This window comes from Mobula birostris, chromosome 3 (genome assembly GCF_030028105.1).
Source record: "Mobula birostris isolate sMobBir1 chromosome 3, sMobBir1.hap1, whole genome shotgun sequence".
NCBI classification, from domain to species: Eukaryota; Metazoa; Chordata; class Chondrichthyes; order Myliobatiformes; family Myliobatidae; genus Mobula; species Mobula birostris.
Genome location: NC_092372.1, coordinates 6,855,498 through 6,877,890, shown reverse-complemented (window position 1 = coordinate 6,877,890; position 22,393 = coordinate 6,855,498). Strand labels below are relative to the sequence as shown.

At 42.7% G+C, this 22,393-nt stretch overlaps 1 protein-coding gene across 4 annotated transcripts in view; it reads left to right on the top strand.

Moving 5' to 3' along the window:
- The window catches only part of dym (dymeclin), a 412,200-nt gene that overhangs the window by 127,077 nt on the left and 262,730 nt on the right, over window positions 1-22,393 (top strand). For all 4 annotated transcript variants that reach the window (XM_072252184.1, XM_072252183.1, XM_072252186.1 and 1 more), the window contains exon 8: window positions 15,774-15,916. In XM_072252184.1, the coding sequence (XP_072108285.1) occupies window positions 15,774-15,916 (143 nt within the window). The remainder of the gene's footprint in view (window positions 1-15,773; window positions 15,917-22,393) is intronic.

The window sequence follows — 22,393 nt, the reverse complement described above, 5'->3', positions numbered from 1 at the left end:
GTTTATAATATAACATTAGTATAACAATATTATAATATTTCTATATTATTGTGGTATTTGATGATCCCTTGACATTGATCTACGATAACATCACAATTGGTATTAACGCTGATGGAAATGGCATGAAAATTAAACGAGTGTCTTCATTCTTTGCTGACACCTATTGACTCCTGCCGGCTTCTGTTTGTGTTTAAAGTTGAGCTTTGCTGTGATTCTGTACACTGTTTGTACCAAGGAAGTGATTATAGATTTCAGGAAGGAATAGTTGAGGGTCCTCATTGAGGGGTCAACACTACCCAAGAAGAGGTATAGGAGCGTGAAGACACACACCCAGCATTTTCGATAAGGGCCATTCGTGTCAAAAAGATTGGTGCACGGGATAATATACCACTGAAGATTGAGATGCCCTCTTCTTGTTACTACCATAAGAGAGGAGGTACTGCAGTCATTGTCATAGAGAAGTACAGCTCAGAAACAGGTCCCTTGGCTCATCTAGTCCACTTAAGCTGCCTACATCCATCGATCTGCACCGGAACGAAAACCCTCCACCCCCCTGCTATCCATGTACCTATCCAACCTGTTCTTAAAGGTTGGAATTGAGCTCACATATACCTCTTGTGCTGGCAGCTTGTTTCACACTATCACAACCTTTTGAATGAAAATGATTCCCCTCACGTTCCCCTTAAACTTTTCACCTCCCACCTTTAACCCATGACCTCTGGTTGTAGTTCCACCCAACTTCAGTGGAAAAAGCCTGCTTGCCTTTACCCTGTCTGTACCCTTCATAATTTTGTATACGTCTATCAAATCTCTCAGTCTTCTACATTCTAAGAAATACAGTCCTAACCTATTCAATCTTTCCTTATAACTCAGGTTCTCCAGACCCACCAACATCCTTGTAAATTTTCTCTGTACTCTTTCAGCCTTGTTTACATTTTTCCTGTAGGTAGGTGATCAAAACTGCACTCAATACTCCAAATTAGGCCTCACCAACGTCTTATACAACTTCAATTTAACATCCCAAATCCTTCCTCTCTAGTACATTGATTTATGAAAGCCAATGTGCCACCAATAGCCTTCTTTACAACCCTATCTACTTGTGATGCCATTTTCAACAAATTATGGACCTGTATTTCCAGATCCCTTTGTTCTACCACACACCTCAGTGCCCTATCATTCACTGTATAAGACCTACCCTGGTTGGTCTTACTGAAGTGCAAAACCTTGGAATAATCTGCATTAAATTCCATCTGCCATTTTTCAGCCCATTTTTCCAGCTGATGCAGATCGCTCTGGAAGCAATGATAGCCTTCCCTGCTGTCCATTACACCCCCAATCTTAGTGTCGTCCGCAAATTTACTGATCCAATACACCACTGGCCATAGGCCTCCAGCCAGAGAGGCAGCCATCTACTACCACACTCTGGCTTCTCCCACCAAGCCAATGTCCAATCCTATTTACAACCTCATCCTGAATGCCAAGTGACTGAACCTTCTCCACTGTCTTGCCTCCATCCACTTTCCTCATAAAGCTCTGAGACTGGATAGACATGACCTTCCACACACGAAGCCCTGTTGACTATCCTTAATCAGTCCACGTCTATCCAAATACTTAGATATCCGGTCCCTTTGCATACCTTTAAATAACTTTCCCACAACTGATTTCAGATTCACTAGCCTATAATTTCCTGGTTTATGTTTGGAGCCTTTTTAAAACAGCGGAACAATATTGGCTATCCGCCAATGCTCTGGTACCTTTCCTCTTGCTAAGGATAATTTAATTATCTCTGCTGGGGCCCCAGCAATTTCTACACTTGCCTCCTGTAGGGTCCGAGGGAACACCTTGTCAGGCCCTGAGGATTTAATCACCCTGATTTGCCTCAGGATAGCAAACACCTCCTCCTTTACAATTTGTACAGGGTCCATGAAGCTGATGGCGCTTTGCCTCACTTCTGTAGACTCTCTGTCCATCTCCCGAGTATATACAGATGCAAAAAATTTATTTATTTCCTCCCCACCCTATCTGTTTTGGCTCCACACATGGATTACCATTCTGATCTTCCAGAGGATTAATTTTGTCCCTGGCAATCCTTTTGCTCTTAACATATCTGTAGAAGCCCTTAGGATTCTCTTTCACCTTGTCTGCTGGAGCAACTTCATGCCCTCTTTTAGCCTTCCTGATTTATTTCTTAAGTGTTCTCATGCATTTCTTGTATTCCACAAGCACCTCATTTGTTCCGATCTGCTATGCACCTCCTTTTTTCTCTCAACCAGGACCTCAATATCTCTTGAAAACCAAGCTTCCCTACACATGTATCTTGTATCTTATCTTTAATTCTGACTGGTACATACAAGCTTTGTACTCTCAAAATTTCACTTTTGAAGCCCTCCCACTTACCTTTGCCAGACAACAGCCTGTCTTCATTCACACTTACCAGATCCTTTCTGATACCATCAAAATTGGCCTTTCTCCAATTTAGAATCTTAGCCTGCAGACCAGACCAGATCTTTTTGCATATCTACTTTGAAACTAATGCCATTGTGGTTACTGGATGCAAAGTGTTAACCCGACACAAAAGTCTGTCACCTGCCCTGTCTCATTCCCTAGTAGCAGATGCAGTATCGCAGACTGTCTCATTGGGACTTCTGTGCACTGATGAAGGAAACTTTCCTGAACACATTTGATAACCTCTATCCCATCTAGTTCTGTTACAGTATGGGATATCAGGTCAATTCACTTACAATAACAATCCTATGTTTCTTGCAGCAGTCTGCGATCTCTCTACAGATTTGTTCCTCTAAGTCCCTAGGACTGTTGGGTGGTCTGTAATATAGCCCCATTAACATGGTCATACTTTTCTTATTTCTCAGTCTGAAACAACCGAACCCTGGAACATTGAGCTTCTATTCCTGCTCCTCCTACAACCACCTCTCACTAATGGCTACAATATCATAATTCCAGGTGTTGATCCATGCCATGAGCTAATCCGACTTTTCTATGATACTTCTTGCATTGAGATATACACATTTCAGGACACCAGTTGCATCATGTTCATCCTTTTGATTTCCAACTTTGTTCGAGGTCTTACCAACATCTTTCTCTACACCTCTCCACTAACTGTTCTGGCACTCTTGTTCCCATCACCCTGCAACTCTAGTTTAAACCCCACTGTGCAGCATTAGCAAACCTTCCCACTAGGATATTAGTCCCCCTCCAGTTCAGGTGCAAACCCTCCCTTCTGTAGAGGGCCCACCTTCCCTGGAAGAGAGCCCAATGATCCAAAAATGTTATGTTGTCCGTCCTACACCAGCTTCTTAGCCACGTGTTGGACTGTATAACCTTCCTAGTTCTAGCCTCACTAGCACTTGGCATGGGTAGCAGTCCCGAGGTCGTAATCCTGGAGGCTCTGTCCTTTAACTTAGCACCCAAATCCCTGAACTCCCTATACAGAACCTCGTCACTTATCCTACCCATCTCAGTGGTACGTACATGGACCACAACCTCTGGCTGTTCACTTACTCACTTGATGCTGAGAACTCAATACGGGATATCCCAGACTCTGGCACCCGAGAGGCAACCTACCATCTAGGAACGCAAACAACAGGAATTCTGCAGATGCTGGAAATTCAAGCAACACACATCAAAGTTGCTGGTGAACGCAGCAGGCCAGGCAGCATCTCTAGGAAGAGGTACAGTCGACGTTTCAGGCCGAGACCCATTCCCCTAACTAATAAATCCCCTATCATCACAGTGTACCTCTTCTCACCCCTTCTCTTCTAAGTCACAGAGCCAGGCATGGTAACTCTCTTCTGCTAGGTAATTCCCTGCCCCCCCCCCCCGCCCCCAACAGTATCCAAAGTGACATACCTGATGTTGAGGGGGATGGCCACAGGGATACTGTACTGACTCCTTAACTGCTTTCTCCTTTCTGACTGTTACCCAGTTTCCTGTGTACTGCAACTACCACTCTATGTGTCCTATCCATGTGGTCAAGTGGTTAAGGCGTTCGACCAGCGATCTGAAGGTTGTGAGTTCGAGCCCCAGCCGAGGCAGTGTGTTGTATCCTTGAACAAAGCGCTTAATCACACATTGCTCTGCGACGACACTGGTGCCAAGCTGTATGGGTCTTAATGCCCTTCCCTTGGACAACATCGGTGTCGTGGAGAGGGAGACTTGCAGCATGGGCAACTGCCAGTCTTCCATACAAACTTGCCCAGGCCTGTGGCCTGGAGAGCGAAGACTTTCCAAGCGCAGATCCATGGTCTTGCGAGACTAGCAGATGCCTTTTAATATATATGTCCTATCAATTACCCCTTCAGCCTTCCGAATGATCCAGAGTTCATCCTGTTTCAGCTCCAGCTCCTTAACACAGTTTGTTAGAAGCTGCAGTTGGATACGCTTCTCACAATTGTAGTGGTCAAGGATACTGAAGGTCTCCCTGCCTTCCCACATCCTGCAAGAGGATCATTGCACTATATTGTCCTAGCTGAGCAGATAGAAAGAAGAGAAGGAAAAAAACTTGAGCTTTGCTTTCTCTGAGTGAAGCCTCTCTTCGCTGAAGCCTCGAAGACTATGTCCACTCAGACGATGTGGTTGCCCCTGCCTTCCTTTAATTTGCTCCTACTAATTAATCCTATGAAGGGTCTTGGTCTGAAACGTCGACTGTATTCTTTTCCGTAGATGCTCCCTGGCCTGTTGTGTTCCTCCAGCATGTTGTATGTGTTGCTTGGAAATATATAAGTAAAAAATATTGAAACCATGAGTTGTAGGGTCCAGAACATGAGTTGTAGAGATTTTGGGGTCTTCGGAAGGACTTGACGAACTTGAATATTTAAATATCAAAACAAAAGAGAGGACATACAACAAAGCAAAAATTAGTGTGAAGATAGAGGGTTGGGATGTTTTTAAAGATCTACAGAGACCAACTAAAAGAATCATTAGAAGAGATAAGATAAAATATGAAAACAAGCTAGTAAATAATGTCAAAGTGGATAGTAAAAGCTTTTTCAAGTATGTAAAAAATAAAAGGCAGATGAGAGTGGATATAGGACCGCTAGAAAATGAGACAGGAGAAATAATAATGGGGGACAAGGAGATGACAGATGAACTACATGAGTATTTTGCATCAGTCTTCACTGTGGAAGACACTAGCAGTGTGCCAGATGTTGTAGTGTGTGAAGGAAGAGAAGTGAGTGCAGTTACTTTTACAAGGGAGAAAGTGCTCAAAAAGCTGAAAGACCTAAAGGTACTTAAGTCACCCGGAGAGATGAACTGCATCCTAGGGTTCAGAAAGAGGTAGCGTTAGAGATTGTGGTGGCATTAGAAATGATCTTTCAAAAATCATTGGACTCTGGCATGGTGCCAGAGGACTGGAAAATTGCAAATGTCACTCCACTCTTTAAGAAAGGAAGAAGACAGCGGAAAGGAAATTATAGACCAGTAAGTCTGACTTCAGTGGTTGGGAAGGTGTTAGAATCAGTTGTTAAGGATGAGGTGATGGAGTACTTGGTGGCACAGGACAAGATAGTACAAAGTCAGCATGGTTTCCTTGAGGGAAAATTCTGCCTGACGAACCTGTTGGAATTCTATGAGGAGACATGAGGCTGCTTACCAAGTTAAGAGCCCATGGTATTACAGACAAGTTACTAACATGGTTAGAGCATTGGCTGATTGGTAGGAGGCAGCGAGTGGGAATAAAATGATCCTTTTCTAGTTGGCTGCAGGTAGTGTTGAGGAAACAAGTAGAATGCAGAAGGACTTAAACAGATTAGGAAATGGGCAAGACAGTGGCAAATGAAATATAATGTTGGAAACTTCATGGTCATGCACTTTGGTAGAGAAATAAATGTGCAAACTATTTTCTAAACAGGGAGAAAATCCAAAAATCTGAGTTGCAAAAAGACTTCGGAGTCCTAGTGCAGAACACCCTGAAGGTTAACTTGTAGAGTGAGTCAGTGATGAGGAAGGCAAATGCAATATTAACATTCATTTGAGGAGGTCTAGAGTACAAGGACAGGGATGTGATGCTGAGGCTTTATAAGGCACTGGTGAGGCCTCACCTTGAGTATTGTGAATAGTTTTGGTCTCCTCATCTTAGAAAAGGTGTGCTGGCATTGGAGAGGGTCTAGAGGAGATTCACAAGGATGATTCCAGGAATGAAAGGGTCATCATATGAGGAACTTTTGATGGCTCTGGGTCTGAACTCTCTGGAATTTAGAAGGATGGGGAAGGGATCTCATTGAAACCTCTCGAATGTTTAAAAGCCTAGACAGAGTAGATGTGGAAAGGATGTTTCCCATGGTGGGAGAGTCTAGGACAAGGGAGCACAGCTTCCGGACAGAGGGGCATCCATTCATACAGAGATGTGGAGAAATATCTTGAGCTAGAGAGTGGTGAATTTGTTGCCACATGCAGCCATGGAGGCCAGGGTGTATCTAATGCAGAGACTGATAGGTTATTGATCGGACATGGCAAAATAGGTTATGGGGAGAAGGCCCGGAATTGGGTTGAGGAGGAGGAAAAAAAAATGATCAGCCATGATTGAATGGCGGAGCAGACTTGATGGGCCAAATGACCTAATTCTGCTCCTATGTGTTATGGTAACTTTCTTTTTTAACCTGCAAGCTTTGAGTATTATTTTGCACCAGATGCCTTTAAAATACCAATTTGGTTGTAGCTCATTTTATGGAAAATGTACACTTAAAGTAAAGGTATCAGCTTTGCTGAATCTGTTAAGATTATGTTAGATTACATAGAACATAGAATAGTACAGCACAGTACAGGCCCTTCAGCCCACATTGTTGTGCCGACCCTCAAACCCTGCCTCCCATATAACCCCCCACCTTAAATTCCTGCATATACCTGTCTAGTGGTCTCTTAATTTCACTAGTGTATCTGCCTCCACCACTGACTCAGGCAGTGTATTCCACGCACCAACCACTCTCTGAGTAAAAAACCTTCCTCTAATATCCCCCCTTGAACTTCCCACCCCTTACATTAAAGCCATGTCCCCTTGTATTGAGCAGTGGTGCCCTGGGGAAGAGGCACTGGCTATCCATTCTATCTATTCCTCTTATTATCTTGTACACCTCTATCATGTCTCCTCTCATCCTCCTTCTCTCCAAAGAGTAAAGCCCTAGCTCCCTTAATCTCTGATCATAATGCATACTCTCTAAACCAGGCAGCATCCTGGTAAATCTCCTCTGTACCCTTTCCAATGCTTCCACATCCTTCCTATAGTGAGGCGACCAGAACTGGCCACAGTACTCCAAGTGTGGCCTAACCAGAGTTTTATAGAGCTGCAGCATTGCCTCGCGACTGTTAAACTCTATCCCTCGACTTATAAAAGCTAACACCCCATAAGCTTTCTTAACTACCCTATCTACCTGTGAGGCAACTTTCAGGGATCTGTGGACATACACCCCCAGATCCCTCTGCTGCTCCACACTACCAAGTATCCTGCCGTTTACTTTGTACTCTGCCTTGGAGTTTGTCCTTCCAAGGTGTACCACCTCACACTTCTCCGGGTTGAACTCCATCTGCCACTTCTCAGCCCACTTCTGCATCCTATCAATGTCTCTCTGCAATCTTTGACAATCCTCTACACTATCTACAACACCACCAACCTTTGTGTCGTCTGCAAACTTGCCAACCTACAGAAGATTGATTGGGTTAAAAGTCTGACTGGAAATTGTCAGCCAAAGGGTTGTACTGTCTCTGTCCTAATTTGCAACACGCAATATATTCCACCATATAACTAACAATTAGTACTTGTTTATTATATGTAACATAGAGCATAGAACAGTACAGCACAGGAATAAGCCCTTCAGCCCACAATGCTGTACAGAACTAGTTAAATTAGTAATCAAATAGCCAACTAAATTAATCCTTCTGCCTGCACAATGTCCATATTCTTGCATTTTCCTCACATTCATGTGCCTATCTAAATGTCTCTTAAGAATCTCTAATGTATCTGCCTCTACCACCACCCCAGGCATTTCATTCCAGGCACCCACCACTCTCTGTGTGAAAAAAAACCAGCCTTTCACATCTCCTTTGAAATTACTCCCTCTCACCTTAAATACATGTCCTCTGATATTAGACATTTAAACCCTGGGAAAAAGGTACTGTCTGTTTACTCACTCCATCTATGCCTCTCATAATCTTAAAAACCTCTATGACATCTTCCCTCAGCCTCCGCTGCTGCAGCGAAAACAACCGAAGTTTGTCCAACACACATCAAAGTTGCTGGTGAGCGCAGCAGGCCAGGCAGCATCTCTAGGAAGAGGTACAGTCGACGTTTCAGGCCGAGACCCTTCATCAGGACTGACGAAGGGTCTCGGCCTGAAACGTCGACTGTACCTCTTCCTAGAGATGCTGCCTGGCCTGTTGCGTTCACTAGCAACTTTGATGTGTGTTGCTTGAATTTCCAGCATCTGCAGAATTCCTCGTGTTTGCAAGTTTGTCCAACCTTGTGTTATGGCACATGCCCTCTAAATCAGGCAGTATCCTGGTAAATTTCTTCTACACCCTCTTGAAAAATTTCTTAGGCTTTGTAGTATGTTGGTTTTTCCTCCTTTACTCGCCTGGCATTATCGTCACTGGTTATACAGGCCATCCTTGGTAACATTTAACCAATGAACTGGAAACATCTGGAAAACTCCTTAGTGACTCTAGTGGTGATCATCAGCTCAAGCTGCAGTGGATCGATGCAATTCGGAGTGAAGGCTCTTGGCATTGTCTTGTTTTTAACTGTGTCACTCATGTGGAATTAATTCATAGAAAAGGAAGGGAACTACATCAACAGCTTTACAACTGAGAAAATATGTAACTTTCTACCCTAACTTCTCCAAACAAAAGTCATGAGCTATTACTGAAATGTTTTTTTAGGACTGATCATTCTGAAATGTAGATACTTCCAGCAATGGAATTTCCACAGTTGATGGATGGGTAGAATAAACTTGAAGCATGATCCAATATCCTCCTTATGTTTAGCATTGTTTGCCATGGCAACAGAAAATGGTCACCATATAGGTATTTACAGATGTGTAATGTGATGTTTCACATGCGAGTTAAATTGTTTCTTTTAAGATGAGTTTTCAATAGTTGCATTTGCTGGATAATACGTTAAGAATTCTCTATTCTCAATAATTCACAAGTAATTCTGAAAAACATTGAATTCAAAGTCTAAGTAGATTTACTATTGAAGTACGTACACTCAGTGGCCACTTTATTTATTAATTTATTATATGCCGTGTCGTATGACGTGGGTGATCATGGTCCACGACCAGGATTGTTCTTGGCAAATTCTTCTGTAGAAGTGGTTTGCTATTGTCTTCTTCTGGGCAGAGTCTTTACAAGACGGGTGACCCCAGCCATTATCAACACTCTTCAGAGATTGTCTGCCTGGCATCAGTGATCTCAGAACTGGGACTCACGATATGCACCGTCTGCTTGTACGACCATCCACCACCTGCTCCCATGGCTTCATGTGACCTTGACTGTGGGGTGCGGGGGGGAGATCTGTGCAGGTGCTACACCTTGCCCAAGGGTGAACTGCAGGCTAGCAGAGGTAAAGGATGCCTTATACCTCCTTTGGTAGCGACGTATCTCCACTCTGCCACCCCATGCCACTTTATTAGGCAATAAAGAGGCCATGAGTGTATGTCTGTGGTCTTCTGCTGCTGTAGCCCATCCACTTCAAGGTTCTACATGTGATGCATTCAGTGATGCTCTTCCTCACACCCCTGTTGTAATGTGTGATTATTTGAGTTATTGTTGCCTTCCTGTCAGCTGCAGCCCATCCATTTCAAGGCTCAATTTGTTGTGTGTTGAACCAGTCGGGCCACTCTCCTTTGATCTCTCACATTATCCAGGTTTTTTTCACTTACAGAACTGCCGCTCACTAGATAATTTTTGTTTTTTTGCACCATTTTCTGTAAACTTTGGAGACTGATGTGCATGAAAATCCTAGGAGATCAGCAGTTTCTGAGACACTCAAACCATCCTGTCTAGCACTAACAGTCATTCCATTGTCAAAGTCACTTAGGTTACATTTGTTCCTGATTCTGATGTTTGGTCTGAATAACCACTGAACCCCTTGACCATGCGTTTTGTGTTGAGTTGCTGCCACATGATTGGCTGATTAGATATTTGTATGAACGAGCAGGTGTACCTAATAAAGTGGCCACTGCGTGCATATTTCATCATATACTACCTTAAGATTCTTTTTCTTGCAGACATTTACAGCAAAATAAAGACATCCAATATATTTATGAAAAAATATGTACATAAACAGAGACTGACAAGCAACCAGTATGCAAAAGAAGACAAACAGTGCATATAAAAATAAATAATACAGAAAACATGACTTGTAGAGTCCTTGAAAGTGAATCAGTTCAGAATTGAAGTCTGTGAATTGATGCACTCTGGTTCAGGAGCCTGATGGTTGTAGGGTATTAATTGTTGCTGAACCTGGTGGTTTGGGCCTGAAGGCTTTTGTGCCACCTTCCCAATGGTTGTGATGAGAAGAGGGCATGGCCTAGATGGTGAGGGTCTTTGAGGATGGATACTGCTTTCTAGTGGCATTGCTTTTCATTTGAAAAGGGGGTAAAATAAACTATTCTAATTTGGGTGAAATATTTTCGATGTAACCTTTCTTAAATTAATTTTCAAATGATAGATATTTTCACCAGTTGCTCGCTCCTTTTCTTTACACAACAACTTGACTAACAACCTTCAGCTCTCTAAATGAGGCCATTAAAAGTTTGAAGGAATGGCTGTTCCAAACTGTTGGATTAATTTCCTCGTATCTTCTCCCACCACTAATTCTTGCACACCGCGTTTGCTCTCTAACAGTAACAACTTGTATTTATATTTCATTTTTAACACTGTCACATGGCCCAAGGCCTGTTAGTATCAAATTTTGTCTGAAAAGCTACAGGGAAAATTAGGTGGATGATCAGAAGATAGAACAAAGAGTTTTTAGTTTAAAGGGGAGGAAAATGTAATGGAAAAAAATTCTAAAGCTTATACTTCAGCAAATGAAGTTTGTTCAGTTTGTTGTCATTCAACTGAAAACATGTATACCACCAAATGAAACAATATTTCTCTGAACCAAGGTGAACAACACAATACATATAACTCACACACAAAACACATATAGACAATAGACAATAGGCCATTTGGCCCTTCGAGCCAGCACCGCCATTCAGTGTGATAATGGCTGATCATCTACAATCAGTATCCACTTCCTGCCTTATCCCCATAACTTTTGATTCCGCTATCTTTAAGAGCTCTATCGATCTCTTTCTTGAAAACATCCAGAGACTTGGCCTCCACAGCCTTCTGGGGCAGAGCATTCCATATATCCACCACTCTCTGGTAATATTACCACAAATGAAGTAACAGGTGAAGTCATGTTGATTAAAAACAGGTTTGCGTGGAAGATGGCTCTTGAATCTAATCCGTTGACTAATAAAGGCCAACACACGTTGTGCCTTGTTAATAACCCCATCAACCTGTGCAGCAACTTAGAGATCCATGTATGTGGACCCCAAGATCCCTCTGTTCCTCCACACTGCTAAGAATCCTGCCGTTAACCCTGTACTCTGCTTTCAAGTTCATCCTTCCAGACTTTATCACTTCATACTTTTCTGCATTGAACTCTTGTCTGCCACTTCTCAGATCAGCTCTGTATCCTGCATCCTTTTGTAACCTGCCGCAACTTTCTGCACTGTCCACACCACCACCAACCAACTAAGATGACTTGGGAATGTGTGGAAAAAGATCCGAGCAGTATGAGTCAGCCAATGCGGTCTGAGAGAGGATAAAATCTCCAAGCCCCTTTCCCATTTTTCTGCAGGCTTTCACAGTTAATCTATAATAGTAAATCCACACTGCTGTCCCAAAAGATTGTGGGAGCATCAGATGTACGAGCAGCATTAGGCCATTTGGCCCATCAAACCTGTTCCACCATTTCATGATTACCGATCCATTTTTCCTCTCAGCTCCAATCTCCTCTGTGAATATAGGTCCAGAGCCATCAAACTTTCTTCATGTGACTAGCCCTGCAAACCTTGAAATCCTTTTTGTGAACCTCTTTTGAACCCTCCTCAGTTTCAGCAAATCCTTTCTAAGATAAGGGACCCAAAATGCTCACAGTACTCCAAATGAGGCCTCACCCGTGCTTTTATAGTCTAGTCCTCTTGAAACGAATGCGAACATTGCATTTGCCTTCCTCACCACAGACTCAACCTGCAAATTAACCTTCAGGGAATCCTGCACAAGGACTCCCAAGTCCTTTTTGTGTCAGATTTTTTGTATTTTCTCTCCATTTAGAAAGTGGTCATCCCTTTCATTTCTTCTGCCAAAGTGCATGACCATATGCTTCCTGACACTGTATTCCACTTGCCATTTCTTTGCCCATTCTCCAAATCTGTCTAAGTCCTTCTTAGACGACAAACTGTGCAAATACAAAAGGAAAGAAATAATAATAATAAATAAATAATTACTAAATGTTGAGAACATGAGAAGAAGTCCATAGGTTGTGGGAACATTTCAGGAATGGTAATATTTAATACAGGTTTCCCCCGCCATCCGAAGGTAGAGAGTTCCTATGAAATGGTTCTTAAGCTGGAATGTCGTAAAGTGAAGAAGCAATTACCATTTATTTATCTGGGAAAATTTTGTGAGCGTTTGCAGACCCAAAAAAACCTACCAAATCATGCCAAATAACACATAAAACCTAAAATAACAGTAACATATAGTAAAAGCAGGAATGATATGATAAATACACAGCCTATATAAAGTAGAAATACTTCTCTACAACGATTGCCTGCACAGATCTCCATAGCGAAAATCTCACGCAAACACTTTCGGCAGAAAATCTCACGCAAGCGCTGTTGGCATAAACACGCTCTCCAGTAACCTTTAAACTATGAAGCTGCCAAATCTACCAAATAACACGTAAAAATACACAGCCTATATAAAGTAGAAATAATGTATGTACAGTACGTGAATTGGGAGAACAGCGCCGAGCACACTAATGATGGTGTGTTAGACTGAGTCGGAATTTGGGTGGTGCAGTGGCCCCCACCCTCTGGGCCACTGACCCGATACATTGCCGCGAAGAACGCAGCAGTAGCCGGGAGGAACACCGCACATCCTTAAGAAAAAAGCCGAAATAAACATGCTAATTAATTAGGTGCTGCCCGGCACATAAATGTCGGCGCAGATCAGAGGGGATTGCGGATTGCATCGCCTCTGATCCGGGCCGACAATTACGCACTAGGCGGCACCTAATTAATTAGCATGTTTATTTCGGCTTTTTTCTTAAAGATGTGCTGTGTGCCTCCCGGCTACTGCTGCATTCTCCGCGAATTGGTACAGTATCTGTCCTGGGCCCGGGGGTTGGGGTGGTGGGACACGGGGGTGTCATCTCATCGTCGATCAGGGCAGGCAGCTCATCTTCTCGTATGACTGCCTGCCTTGATGTCGAAGGTCGAGGTTCGTCGTCTGCTGTGGCTGATGTAGAAGGCTTGCTTGCCTGCTTAGCCTCGCGCGTTTTTAGATCAAACAGTTCTTTGTAAGGACTCAAACCATCCTGCAAATATCCCCTAAACCTACGTACCCTTTCAAAATTAAAGTTGTACTTTATCATTGCAGTGAAAATCTCACGCAGTTGCTTCACTTTCGCTAATGCATTCGGTTTCAATTGTTATCCTTTCCTCTTCCAATTGCATCAGCTCTTCATCTATCAGTTCTTAGTCATGGGATGCCAAAACCTCTTCAATATCATCTTTGTCAGCTCCCACAAGCCAAACTCACTTTGTCCTTACTTCGTTCACCACGATTGAAACGCTTGATTATGTCTAGTTTTACGCTAAGTGTAACATCCTTACGAGCTCTTTCAGGCTTTTCCGACACCTTAGAACTCATCTTGCTAACGGTTGCTCAATGCAACGTGTTTAAGCAATGCCGTTCCGAATCCGGGGCAGAGTGGCTGCTCGGGGCGCGCGCTGCCTTTCTTCATAACAGTGAAAACACCTTCTGAAAGCGAAAACCGGGTACTAATGTAGGTCTTTCGTAACAGTGAGGTTTCGTAAAGCGAACGTTGGAAAAGCGGGGGACACCCGTATTGTTAATATGTGGCTTTATGCTACAAGGTAGAATTGCTTTGGGTTCTTGAAATACATTTGGAAGGGTCATAAGCCATATTTCAATTCAGAACAATGGATACCTTTGGAGAAAAATCATCAAGGAGTTGCACACATATAAGTTGAACTATCACTCGTGTATTTACAAATTGTGTGATATCTGAGTAACTGTTAGTGTGATGGCCAGAAGTTCTTTCTTTGAACACGGTTAGTAATTTGCATAGAGGTTCTTTTATTATATTTACAATGAGCTCATTTCCATATAAGGGCCCCTCTGTAAGACAAGATGTGCTGGCGTTGGAGCAGGTCCAGAGGAGTTCACGAGATGATTCCGGGAACGAAAGGGTTAACGTTGAAGTGAGTTTAATGGTTCTGGGCCTGTACTCACTGGAGTTTAGAAGAATAAGGAGGGATCTCATTGAAGTCTATTGAATATTGAAAGGCTGAAATAACATTGATGAAAAGAGGATGTTTTCAATAGTGAGGAATCTAGGACCAAAGGGCACAGCCTCAAAAGAGAAGGACGTCCCATTAGAAAAAAGATGAGGAGGAATTTCTTTAACCTGAGGGTGTTGAATATATGGAATTCCTTGCCACAGATGGCTGTGGAGACCAAGTCATTGAGTATATTTAAAACAGAGATTGATAGGGTCTTGATTAGTCAGGGTGTCAAAGGTTACGGGGAGAAGGCAGGAGAATGGGCTTGAGAGGGGTAATAAATCAGCCATAATGGATTAGTACAGCAGACTCAGTGGGCTGAATGGCCTAATTTTGGGCCTGGTCTAATGAATGAATATAATTGGCTATTTTTAGAATGTAACTAAAAGAATGAAAGACATTAGAATATGTTCCTTGATAAGTTTATACGGTAATGGTTTATTAATCCAATAGAAAGTGTACTTATCACAGGAACTCTGTGGCCTGCAACCACAGAGGCAGCACATGCTGAAATCTTGAGTAACAGAAAGATGCTGGAGGAACATAGAACATAGAACTCAGCAGGGAAGTTATTATCTGTAGGGGGAAATGCACAGTCGACATTGCAACTTTACACCCTTCATGAAGGGTCTTGACCAGAAACGTTGTCTGTCCATTTTTCACCTTGGATGCTGCCTGACCCACTGAGTTCCTCCAGCATATTCTTTTGCTTATTACCCAAGATATTTTTCTCACCCAGAACATTGTAAAGACAAATACTTTATTGAGAAATAGATAAAACCATTCCTTGGTTAATAAATATCAGTGATTAAATGTTTTAAAGCTTTTAACTGGTGTCTGTTAGAGCTCTTAAGAAACGATGAAGATTAATTTTAAGAGCCTCAAAAGACTGAGGTGGGCGCAGTTGATGAAAACTCGCTGTGCTGATTTATTCGTTTTGAGATCATGTAGATGCAATCTCTTTTCTGCATAATGCTTTTTAACCTCATGGAGTTAATTGCAGAAACTCTAATTTAGGGATGGATCTGATTTACATTTGGTAATCCTTGTTCTTTCATGATAGTTTATCTGATAGTTGGCAGATTGGGCAGCGTAACCAAGTGATTTTTAGTGTATTAATTTTCCCTTTTATTTTGCCTCTTTCCTTTCTGTCCCTGCTCACCCCACCTCTTTTCACAGCCTTCAGGACACAAGCAGGGTTGTCAAAACATTACTTTACAATTTCATCAGGCAAGAGAAATGCCCACCTCAAGGAACACAGATCTTTGAGCAGAACTCTGTGGGAAATGGATTGCTGTACGGATTAGCATCTGGTGTAGCATGTAAGTATAGTATGTTTTATTATAGGAATTAAAATACCTGTTCAATTTCTGTTGCTCCTCAGTTGATACTCAGCACTAGGAATGCCATTTGATGCACTGAGTAACACAACAAAAAAGCATGGCACTATTACAGCTCAGGGTGTTCTGTAGTTCAGAGTTCAATTTCATCACGTTTGTAAGGAGTGTATTTGTTCTTCATGTGGCTGCGTGGGTTTCCTCCCACAGTTTAAAGAAGTACCAGTTAGTAGGATAATTGCTCATTTTAAATTGTCCTGCCATGTTAAATAGGTGGGTTTACTTCTTCCACCGAAGTGCACGACCATACACTTTCCAACATTGTATTTCATTTGTCACTTCTTTGCCCATTCCCCTAAACTATCTAAATCTCTTTGCAGGCTCTCTGTTTCCTCAACACTACCCACTCCTCCACTTATCTTTGTATCATTGGCAAATTTAGCCACAAACCCATTAATCCCATAGTCCAAATCATTGACGTACGTCGTAAAAAGCATTGGTCCCAACACAGACCTCTGTAGAACTCCACTGGTAACCGGCAACCAGCCAGAATAGGATCCCTTTATTCCCACTCTCCGTTTTCTGCTGATCAACCAATGCCCCACCCATGCTAGTAACTTCCCTGTAATTCCATGGGCTCTTATCTTGCTAAGCAGCCTCCCTTGTCAAAGGACTTATGAAAATCCAGGTACATCACATCCACTGCATCTCCTTTGTCCACCCTGCCTGTAATTTCCTCAAAAAATTGCAGTAGATTAGATTATGAGAACACTCAGTCCTCTTTTATTGTCATTTAGAAATGCATACATGCATTAAGAAATGATACAATGTTCTCCGGAGTGATATCACAGAAAACAAGACAAACCAAAGACGAACACTGACAGAACCACATAATTATAACATATAGTTACAGCAGTGCAAAGCAATACCATAATTTGATGAAGAACAAACCGTGGGCACGGTAGAAAAAAGTCTCAAAGTCCCCGAGTTGATCAGCTCCCGAGTCCCTGATAGCGGTGGCAAAAGGGACTCCCTGCCATAAACCTCCAGGCACTGTCAACTTGCCGATGCATTGGAAGCAGCCGACCACAGCTGACACTGAGTCCGTCTGTCCGAAAACTTCGAGCCTCCGACCAGCCCTTCCGATACAGCCTCCCGAGCGCCATCCTCTGCCGAGTGCCTTCAGCCTAGCCCCGGCCGTTGAAGCAAGCAAAGCTGTGGATTTCGGGGCCTTCTGCTCAGGAGATTCGGGTTACCACACAGTAGCAGCGGCAGCAAAGCGGGCATTTCAGAAGTTTTCCCGATGTTCCTCCGTACTCTCATGTCCGTCTCCATCAAATCAGAATTGTGCACGGTACCCTACTTGACAGATTCAGATATCATTCACCAGAGAGGCCGCGCACGCGCTGCCGTCGCACCGCCATCTTTTCCTCCTCAGGCAGGATTTTCCTTTCAGGAAATCATGCTGGCTTTGGCCTATCTTGTCATGTGCCTCCAGGTACTCTATAACCTCATCCCTAACTATCAATTCCAACAACTTTCCAACCACTAATGTCAGGCTATCAGGTCTATAGTTTCCTTTCTGCTGCCTCCCACCCTTTTTAAATAGCGGAGTAACACTTGTAATTTTCCAGTCATCCGGTACAATGCCAGAGCCTATCGATTCCTGAAAGATCATTGTTAATGCCTCCGCAATCTCTCCAGCTACTCCCTTCAGAACCCGAGGGTGCATTCGTCAGGTACAGGAGATTTATCCACCCTCAGACCATTAAGCTTCCTGAGCACCTTCTCAGTCACAATTTCCACTGCACATATTTCACTTCTTTGACACTCTTGAATGTCCGGTAGACTGCAGATGTCTTCCTCTGTGAAGACTGATGCAAATGCGCATTCAATTCCTCTGCCATCTCTGCATCTCTCATTACAATATCTCCAGCGTCATTTTCTATTGGTCCTACATGTACCCACAACTCTCTTTTACCCTTTATGTACTTAAAAAAGCTTTTTGTAACTTCATTGATATTGGTTGCCAGCTTCCTTTCATAATCCATTTTTTCCTCCCTAGTGACCTTCTTAGTTTCCTTCTTCAAGTTTTTAAAAGCTTCCCAATCCTCTATCTTCCCACTAGCTTTGGCTTCCTTGTATGCCCTCCGTTTTGCTTTTACTTTGGCTCTGAATTCACTTGTCAGCCACGGTAGTGTCCTACTTCTATTGGAAAATTTCTTCTTATTTGGAATATATCTGTCTTACACTTCCCTCATTTTTCAGAGAAACTACAGCCGTTGCTGCTCTGCTATCCTTCCTGCTAGAGTCCCTTTCCACTTAACCTTGGCCAGTTCCCCTCTCATGCCTTTGTAATTTCCTTTATTCCGCTGAAATACTGACACATTGGAATTTAATTTCTCCTCAGATTTCAAAGTGAACTTGATTATATTGTGATCACTGTTCCCTAAGCGTTCCTTAACCTTAAGCTCTCTTATCACCTCCAGATCATTGCACAACACCCAATCTAGAACAGCCAATCCCCTAGTGGGCTCAACAATAAGCTGTTCTAAAAAGCCACCCCGTAGACATTCTACAAATTCTCTCTCTTGAGGTCCAGTACTGGCCTGGTTTTCCCAAGCCACTTTCATGTTAAAATCCACAATGATTATCACAACATTGTCCTTCTGACATGCCTTTTCTATCTCCTGTTGTAACTTGTAATCCACATCCTGGCTGCTGTTTGGAGGCCTGTATACAACTGCCATTAGGGTCCTTTTACCCTTGCCATTTCTTAGATACTGAAAGGTGCCAGGAAAGAGGCAGTAACTTCATGAAGGAACCCACCCACCCTGCTCATTTGTCCCATTCTAATCTGGGAAGAGGCTATGTAGCATCCATGCCAGGACCACCAGACTCAAAAACAATTACCTTCCCCAAGCAGTAAGGCTGATCAACACCTCCACCCATTGATCCACTCCTCCACAATCCCAACCACCACTACTTTATCCGTTCCACTCAGAGTCACCTTATGTATAGACACTCCTGTGCCTAGTATCACTTTATGGATATACAATCAATCTATGTATATAATTTATCGTATGTATTTATATTTATTGTGCTTTATTATTATTGTGTTCTTTATCTTACTGTGTAATTTTACATGGAAACATAGAAAACCTACAACATAATACAGGCCCTTTGGCCCACAAAGTTGTGCCAAACATGTCCCTACCTTGGAAATTACTAGGGTTACCCATAGCCTCTATTTTTCTAAGCTCCATGTACCTATCCAAAAGTCTCTTAAAAGACCCTATTGTATCCGCCTCCACCACCGTTGCCGGCAGCCCATTCCACGCACTCAGCACTCTTTGCGTAAAAAACTTACCCCTGACAGCTCCTCTGTACCTACTCCCCAGCACCTTAAACCTGTGCCCCCTTGTGGCAACCATTTCAGTCCTGGGAAAAAGCCTCTGACTATCCACATGATCAATGCCTCTCATCATCTTATACACCTCTATCAGGTCACCTCTCATCCTCCGTCGCTCCAAGGAGAAAAGGCCGAGTTCACACAATCTGTTTTCATAAGGCATGCTCCCCAATCCAGGCAACATCCTTGTAAATCTTCTCTGCACCCTTTCTATGGTTTCCACATTCTTCCTGTAGTGAGACGAGCAGAACTGAGCACAGTACTCCAAGTGGGATCTGACCAGGGTCCTATATAGCTGCAACATTACCTCTGGGCTCCTAAATTCAATTCCACGATTGATGAAGGCCAGTACACGGTATGCCTTCTTAACCGTAGAGTCAACCTGCGCAGCTGCTTTGAGCGTCCTATGGACTCAGATACCAAGATCCCTCTGATCCTCCACACTGCCAAGAGTTTTACCATTAATACTATATTCTGCCATCATATTTGACCTACCAAAATGAACCACTTCACACTTATCTGGGTTGAATTCCATCTGCCACTTCTCAGCCCAGTTTTGCATTCTATCAATGTCCCGTTGTAACCTCCGACAGCCCTCCATACTATCCACAACACCCCCAACCTTTGTGTCATCAGCAAACTTACTAACCCTTCACTTCCTCATCCAGATCATTTATAAAAATCACGAAGAGTAAGGGTCCCAGAACATATCCCTGAGGCACACCACTGGTCACCGACCTCCATGCAGAATATCACCCGTCTACAACCACTCTTTGCTTTCTGTGGGCAAGCTAGTTCTGGATCCACAAAGCAATGTCCCCTAGGATCCTATGCCTCCTTACTTTCTCAATAAGCCTAGCATGGGGTACCTTATCAAATGCCTTGCTGAAATCCATATACACTATATCTACTGCTCTTCCTTCATCAATGTGTTGAGTCACATTCTCAAAAAATTCAATCAGGCTCGTAAGGCACGACCTGCCCTTGACAAAGCCATGCTGACATTTTGTGCTGTATTAGATCCAGAATAACAATTATTTCATTCTGCATTACACTTGTGTACTGGAAATGACATTAAACAGTCTTGAATCTTAAATCTATAAAAACTGACAGTGAATGTCTTTAAGTTGTACAAGGGAAGAGAGAGGTTTAAATGAACATAAGTTCCTGATGAGAGAATGAGGGTGAGTTAAGGGGACTAGGAAACGACAGAGGAGGAAACAGATATTTTGCGTCATTCTTTATAGCAGAATGTAAACATTCCATTAATTTGAAAATATTTACAAGACAGAAATTAATTACCACTGCTTGAAAATTTGTATCAGGCAAATTAATGAGGCTAAAGGATGCCAAGTCTGCAGGACCTGATAGTTTGCATACAGGACTCCGAAAATAAGTGGCTGTGGAGATAGTGGATGCAACAGTTATAATCTTTCAAAGTTCTTGAGAAGTACCAGAAATCTGGAAGCCTGCCAATGAAATGCCCTAATTGAGAAAAATAGAGACAAAAAGCAGACAATGGTTGATTTGGTAGCAATTATTGAAAAAATGTGTTAGTCTATTACTGAGTAGGTTGAAGAACATTTGAACATAGAATATTACAGGACAGAGCAACAGACGTTAAAATGCTGGAGGAACTCAGCAGGTCAGACAGCATCTAGAGAAATGAATAAACGGTTGAAGTTTCAGGCTAAGACCCTTCATCAGGACACTACTGGCCCCTTGTCCCATGATTTGTGCTGACCTTTTAACCCACTCTATAATCAATCTAACCCTTCCCTCCCACACAGCACTCCATTTTTCATTAATCCATTTGGGAAATCATAATCTGACAAAGCAGAATCAGCCCACCATCATGAGGAGGAAATTGCATCTGACAGACTGAGATTGTGTTGAGGAAGCATTGGCCAATTTGCTAACAGGAGATTTAATACACTCAGTGGCCACTTTATTAGGTACACCTGTTCGTTAATGCAAATATCTTTTTTTTCAAATCTTTTTATTATTATTATCCAAAATTAACACGAGTACATCGAAGTAAGCAACACTTACGTAAATATCTAATCAGACAAACATTTGGCAGCAACTCAATGCATAAAAGCATGCAGACATGGTCAAGAGGTTCAGTTGTTGTTCAGACCAAACATCAGAATGGGGGAAGAAAGGTGATAAAAGTGACTTTGACTGTGGAATGATTGTTGGTGGCAGATGGGCTGGTTAATTATCTCAGAAACTGATGACCTCCTGGGATTTTCACACACGACCAGTCTCTAGAGTTTACAGAGAATGGTACAAGAAACAAAAAACATCCAGTGAGTGGCAGTTCTGTGGGTGAAGATGCCTTGTTAATGGGAAGGGTCAGAAGAGAATGTCCAGACTGGTTCAACACGCAGTGCATCAAGCCTTGAAGTGGATGGGCTACAGCAGCAGAAATCTACACCAGGTTCCACTCCTGTACCTATAAAGTGGCTTCTGAGTGGATGTTTGTACTGCTGTACTCATGGTTTGTACTCATGGTTAAGAGTTCGTGATGTGGGAGTTAATATATTTCCATATATCGAGGCTGAGCTAACTAGCTGGAAGTGGTGAGTAGGACAACAGGTTTATTTTCAGTTTGATAACAGTGTGTCATGAGTGTCAGTGCTGGCCACAGCTGTTTACTGTTTACAGTAGAGGGGATATTTACTGTAATCACATTTGTAAATGATAGAGAAGTTGGTAGGTCGGGAGATTACATAGTTTGCAGAGAAATATTAATTGTTTAAATGAGTGGAAGGAAGTTAGCAAACAATATAACGTGGGAAATGTGATATTCTCTTGAGGAAGAAGTGATAAACCACATTATTAGTTGAATGGAGAATGACTCCAAAAATCTGCTGTCCTAATGTACTTTGGAGTACGGGCCAGTCTGCTAGATTTTGGAGCTCTCATACAGACCACGCTTGGAATATTGCGTTCAATTTTAGTCACCTCATTTTGGAAGGATGTGGAAGCTTTCATGGGAGAGTATAGAGAGATTTGTCAGAATGCTGCCTGTCACCTTACGTACA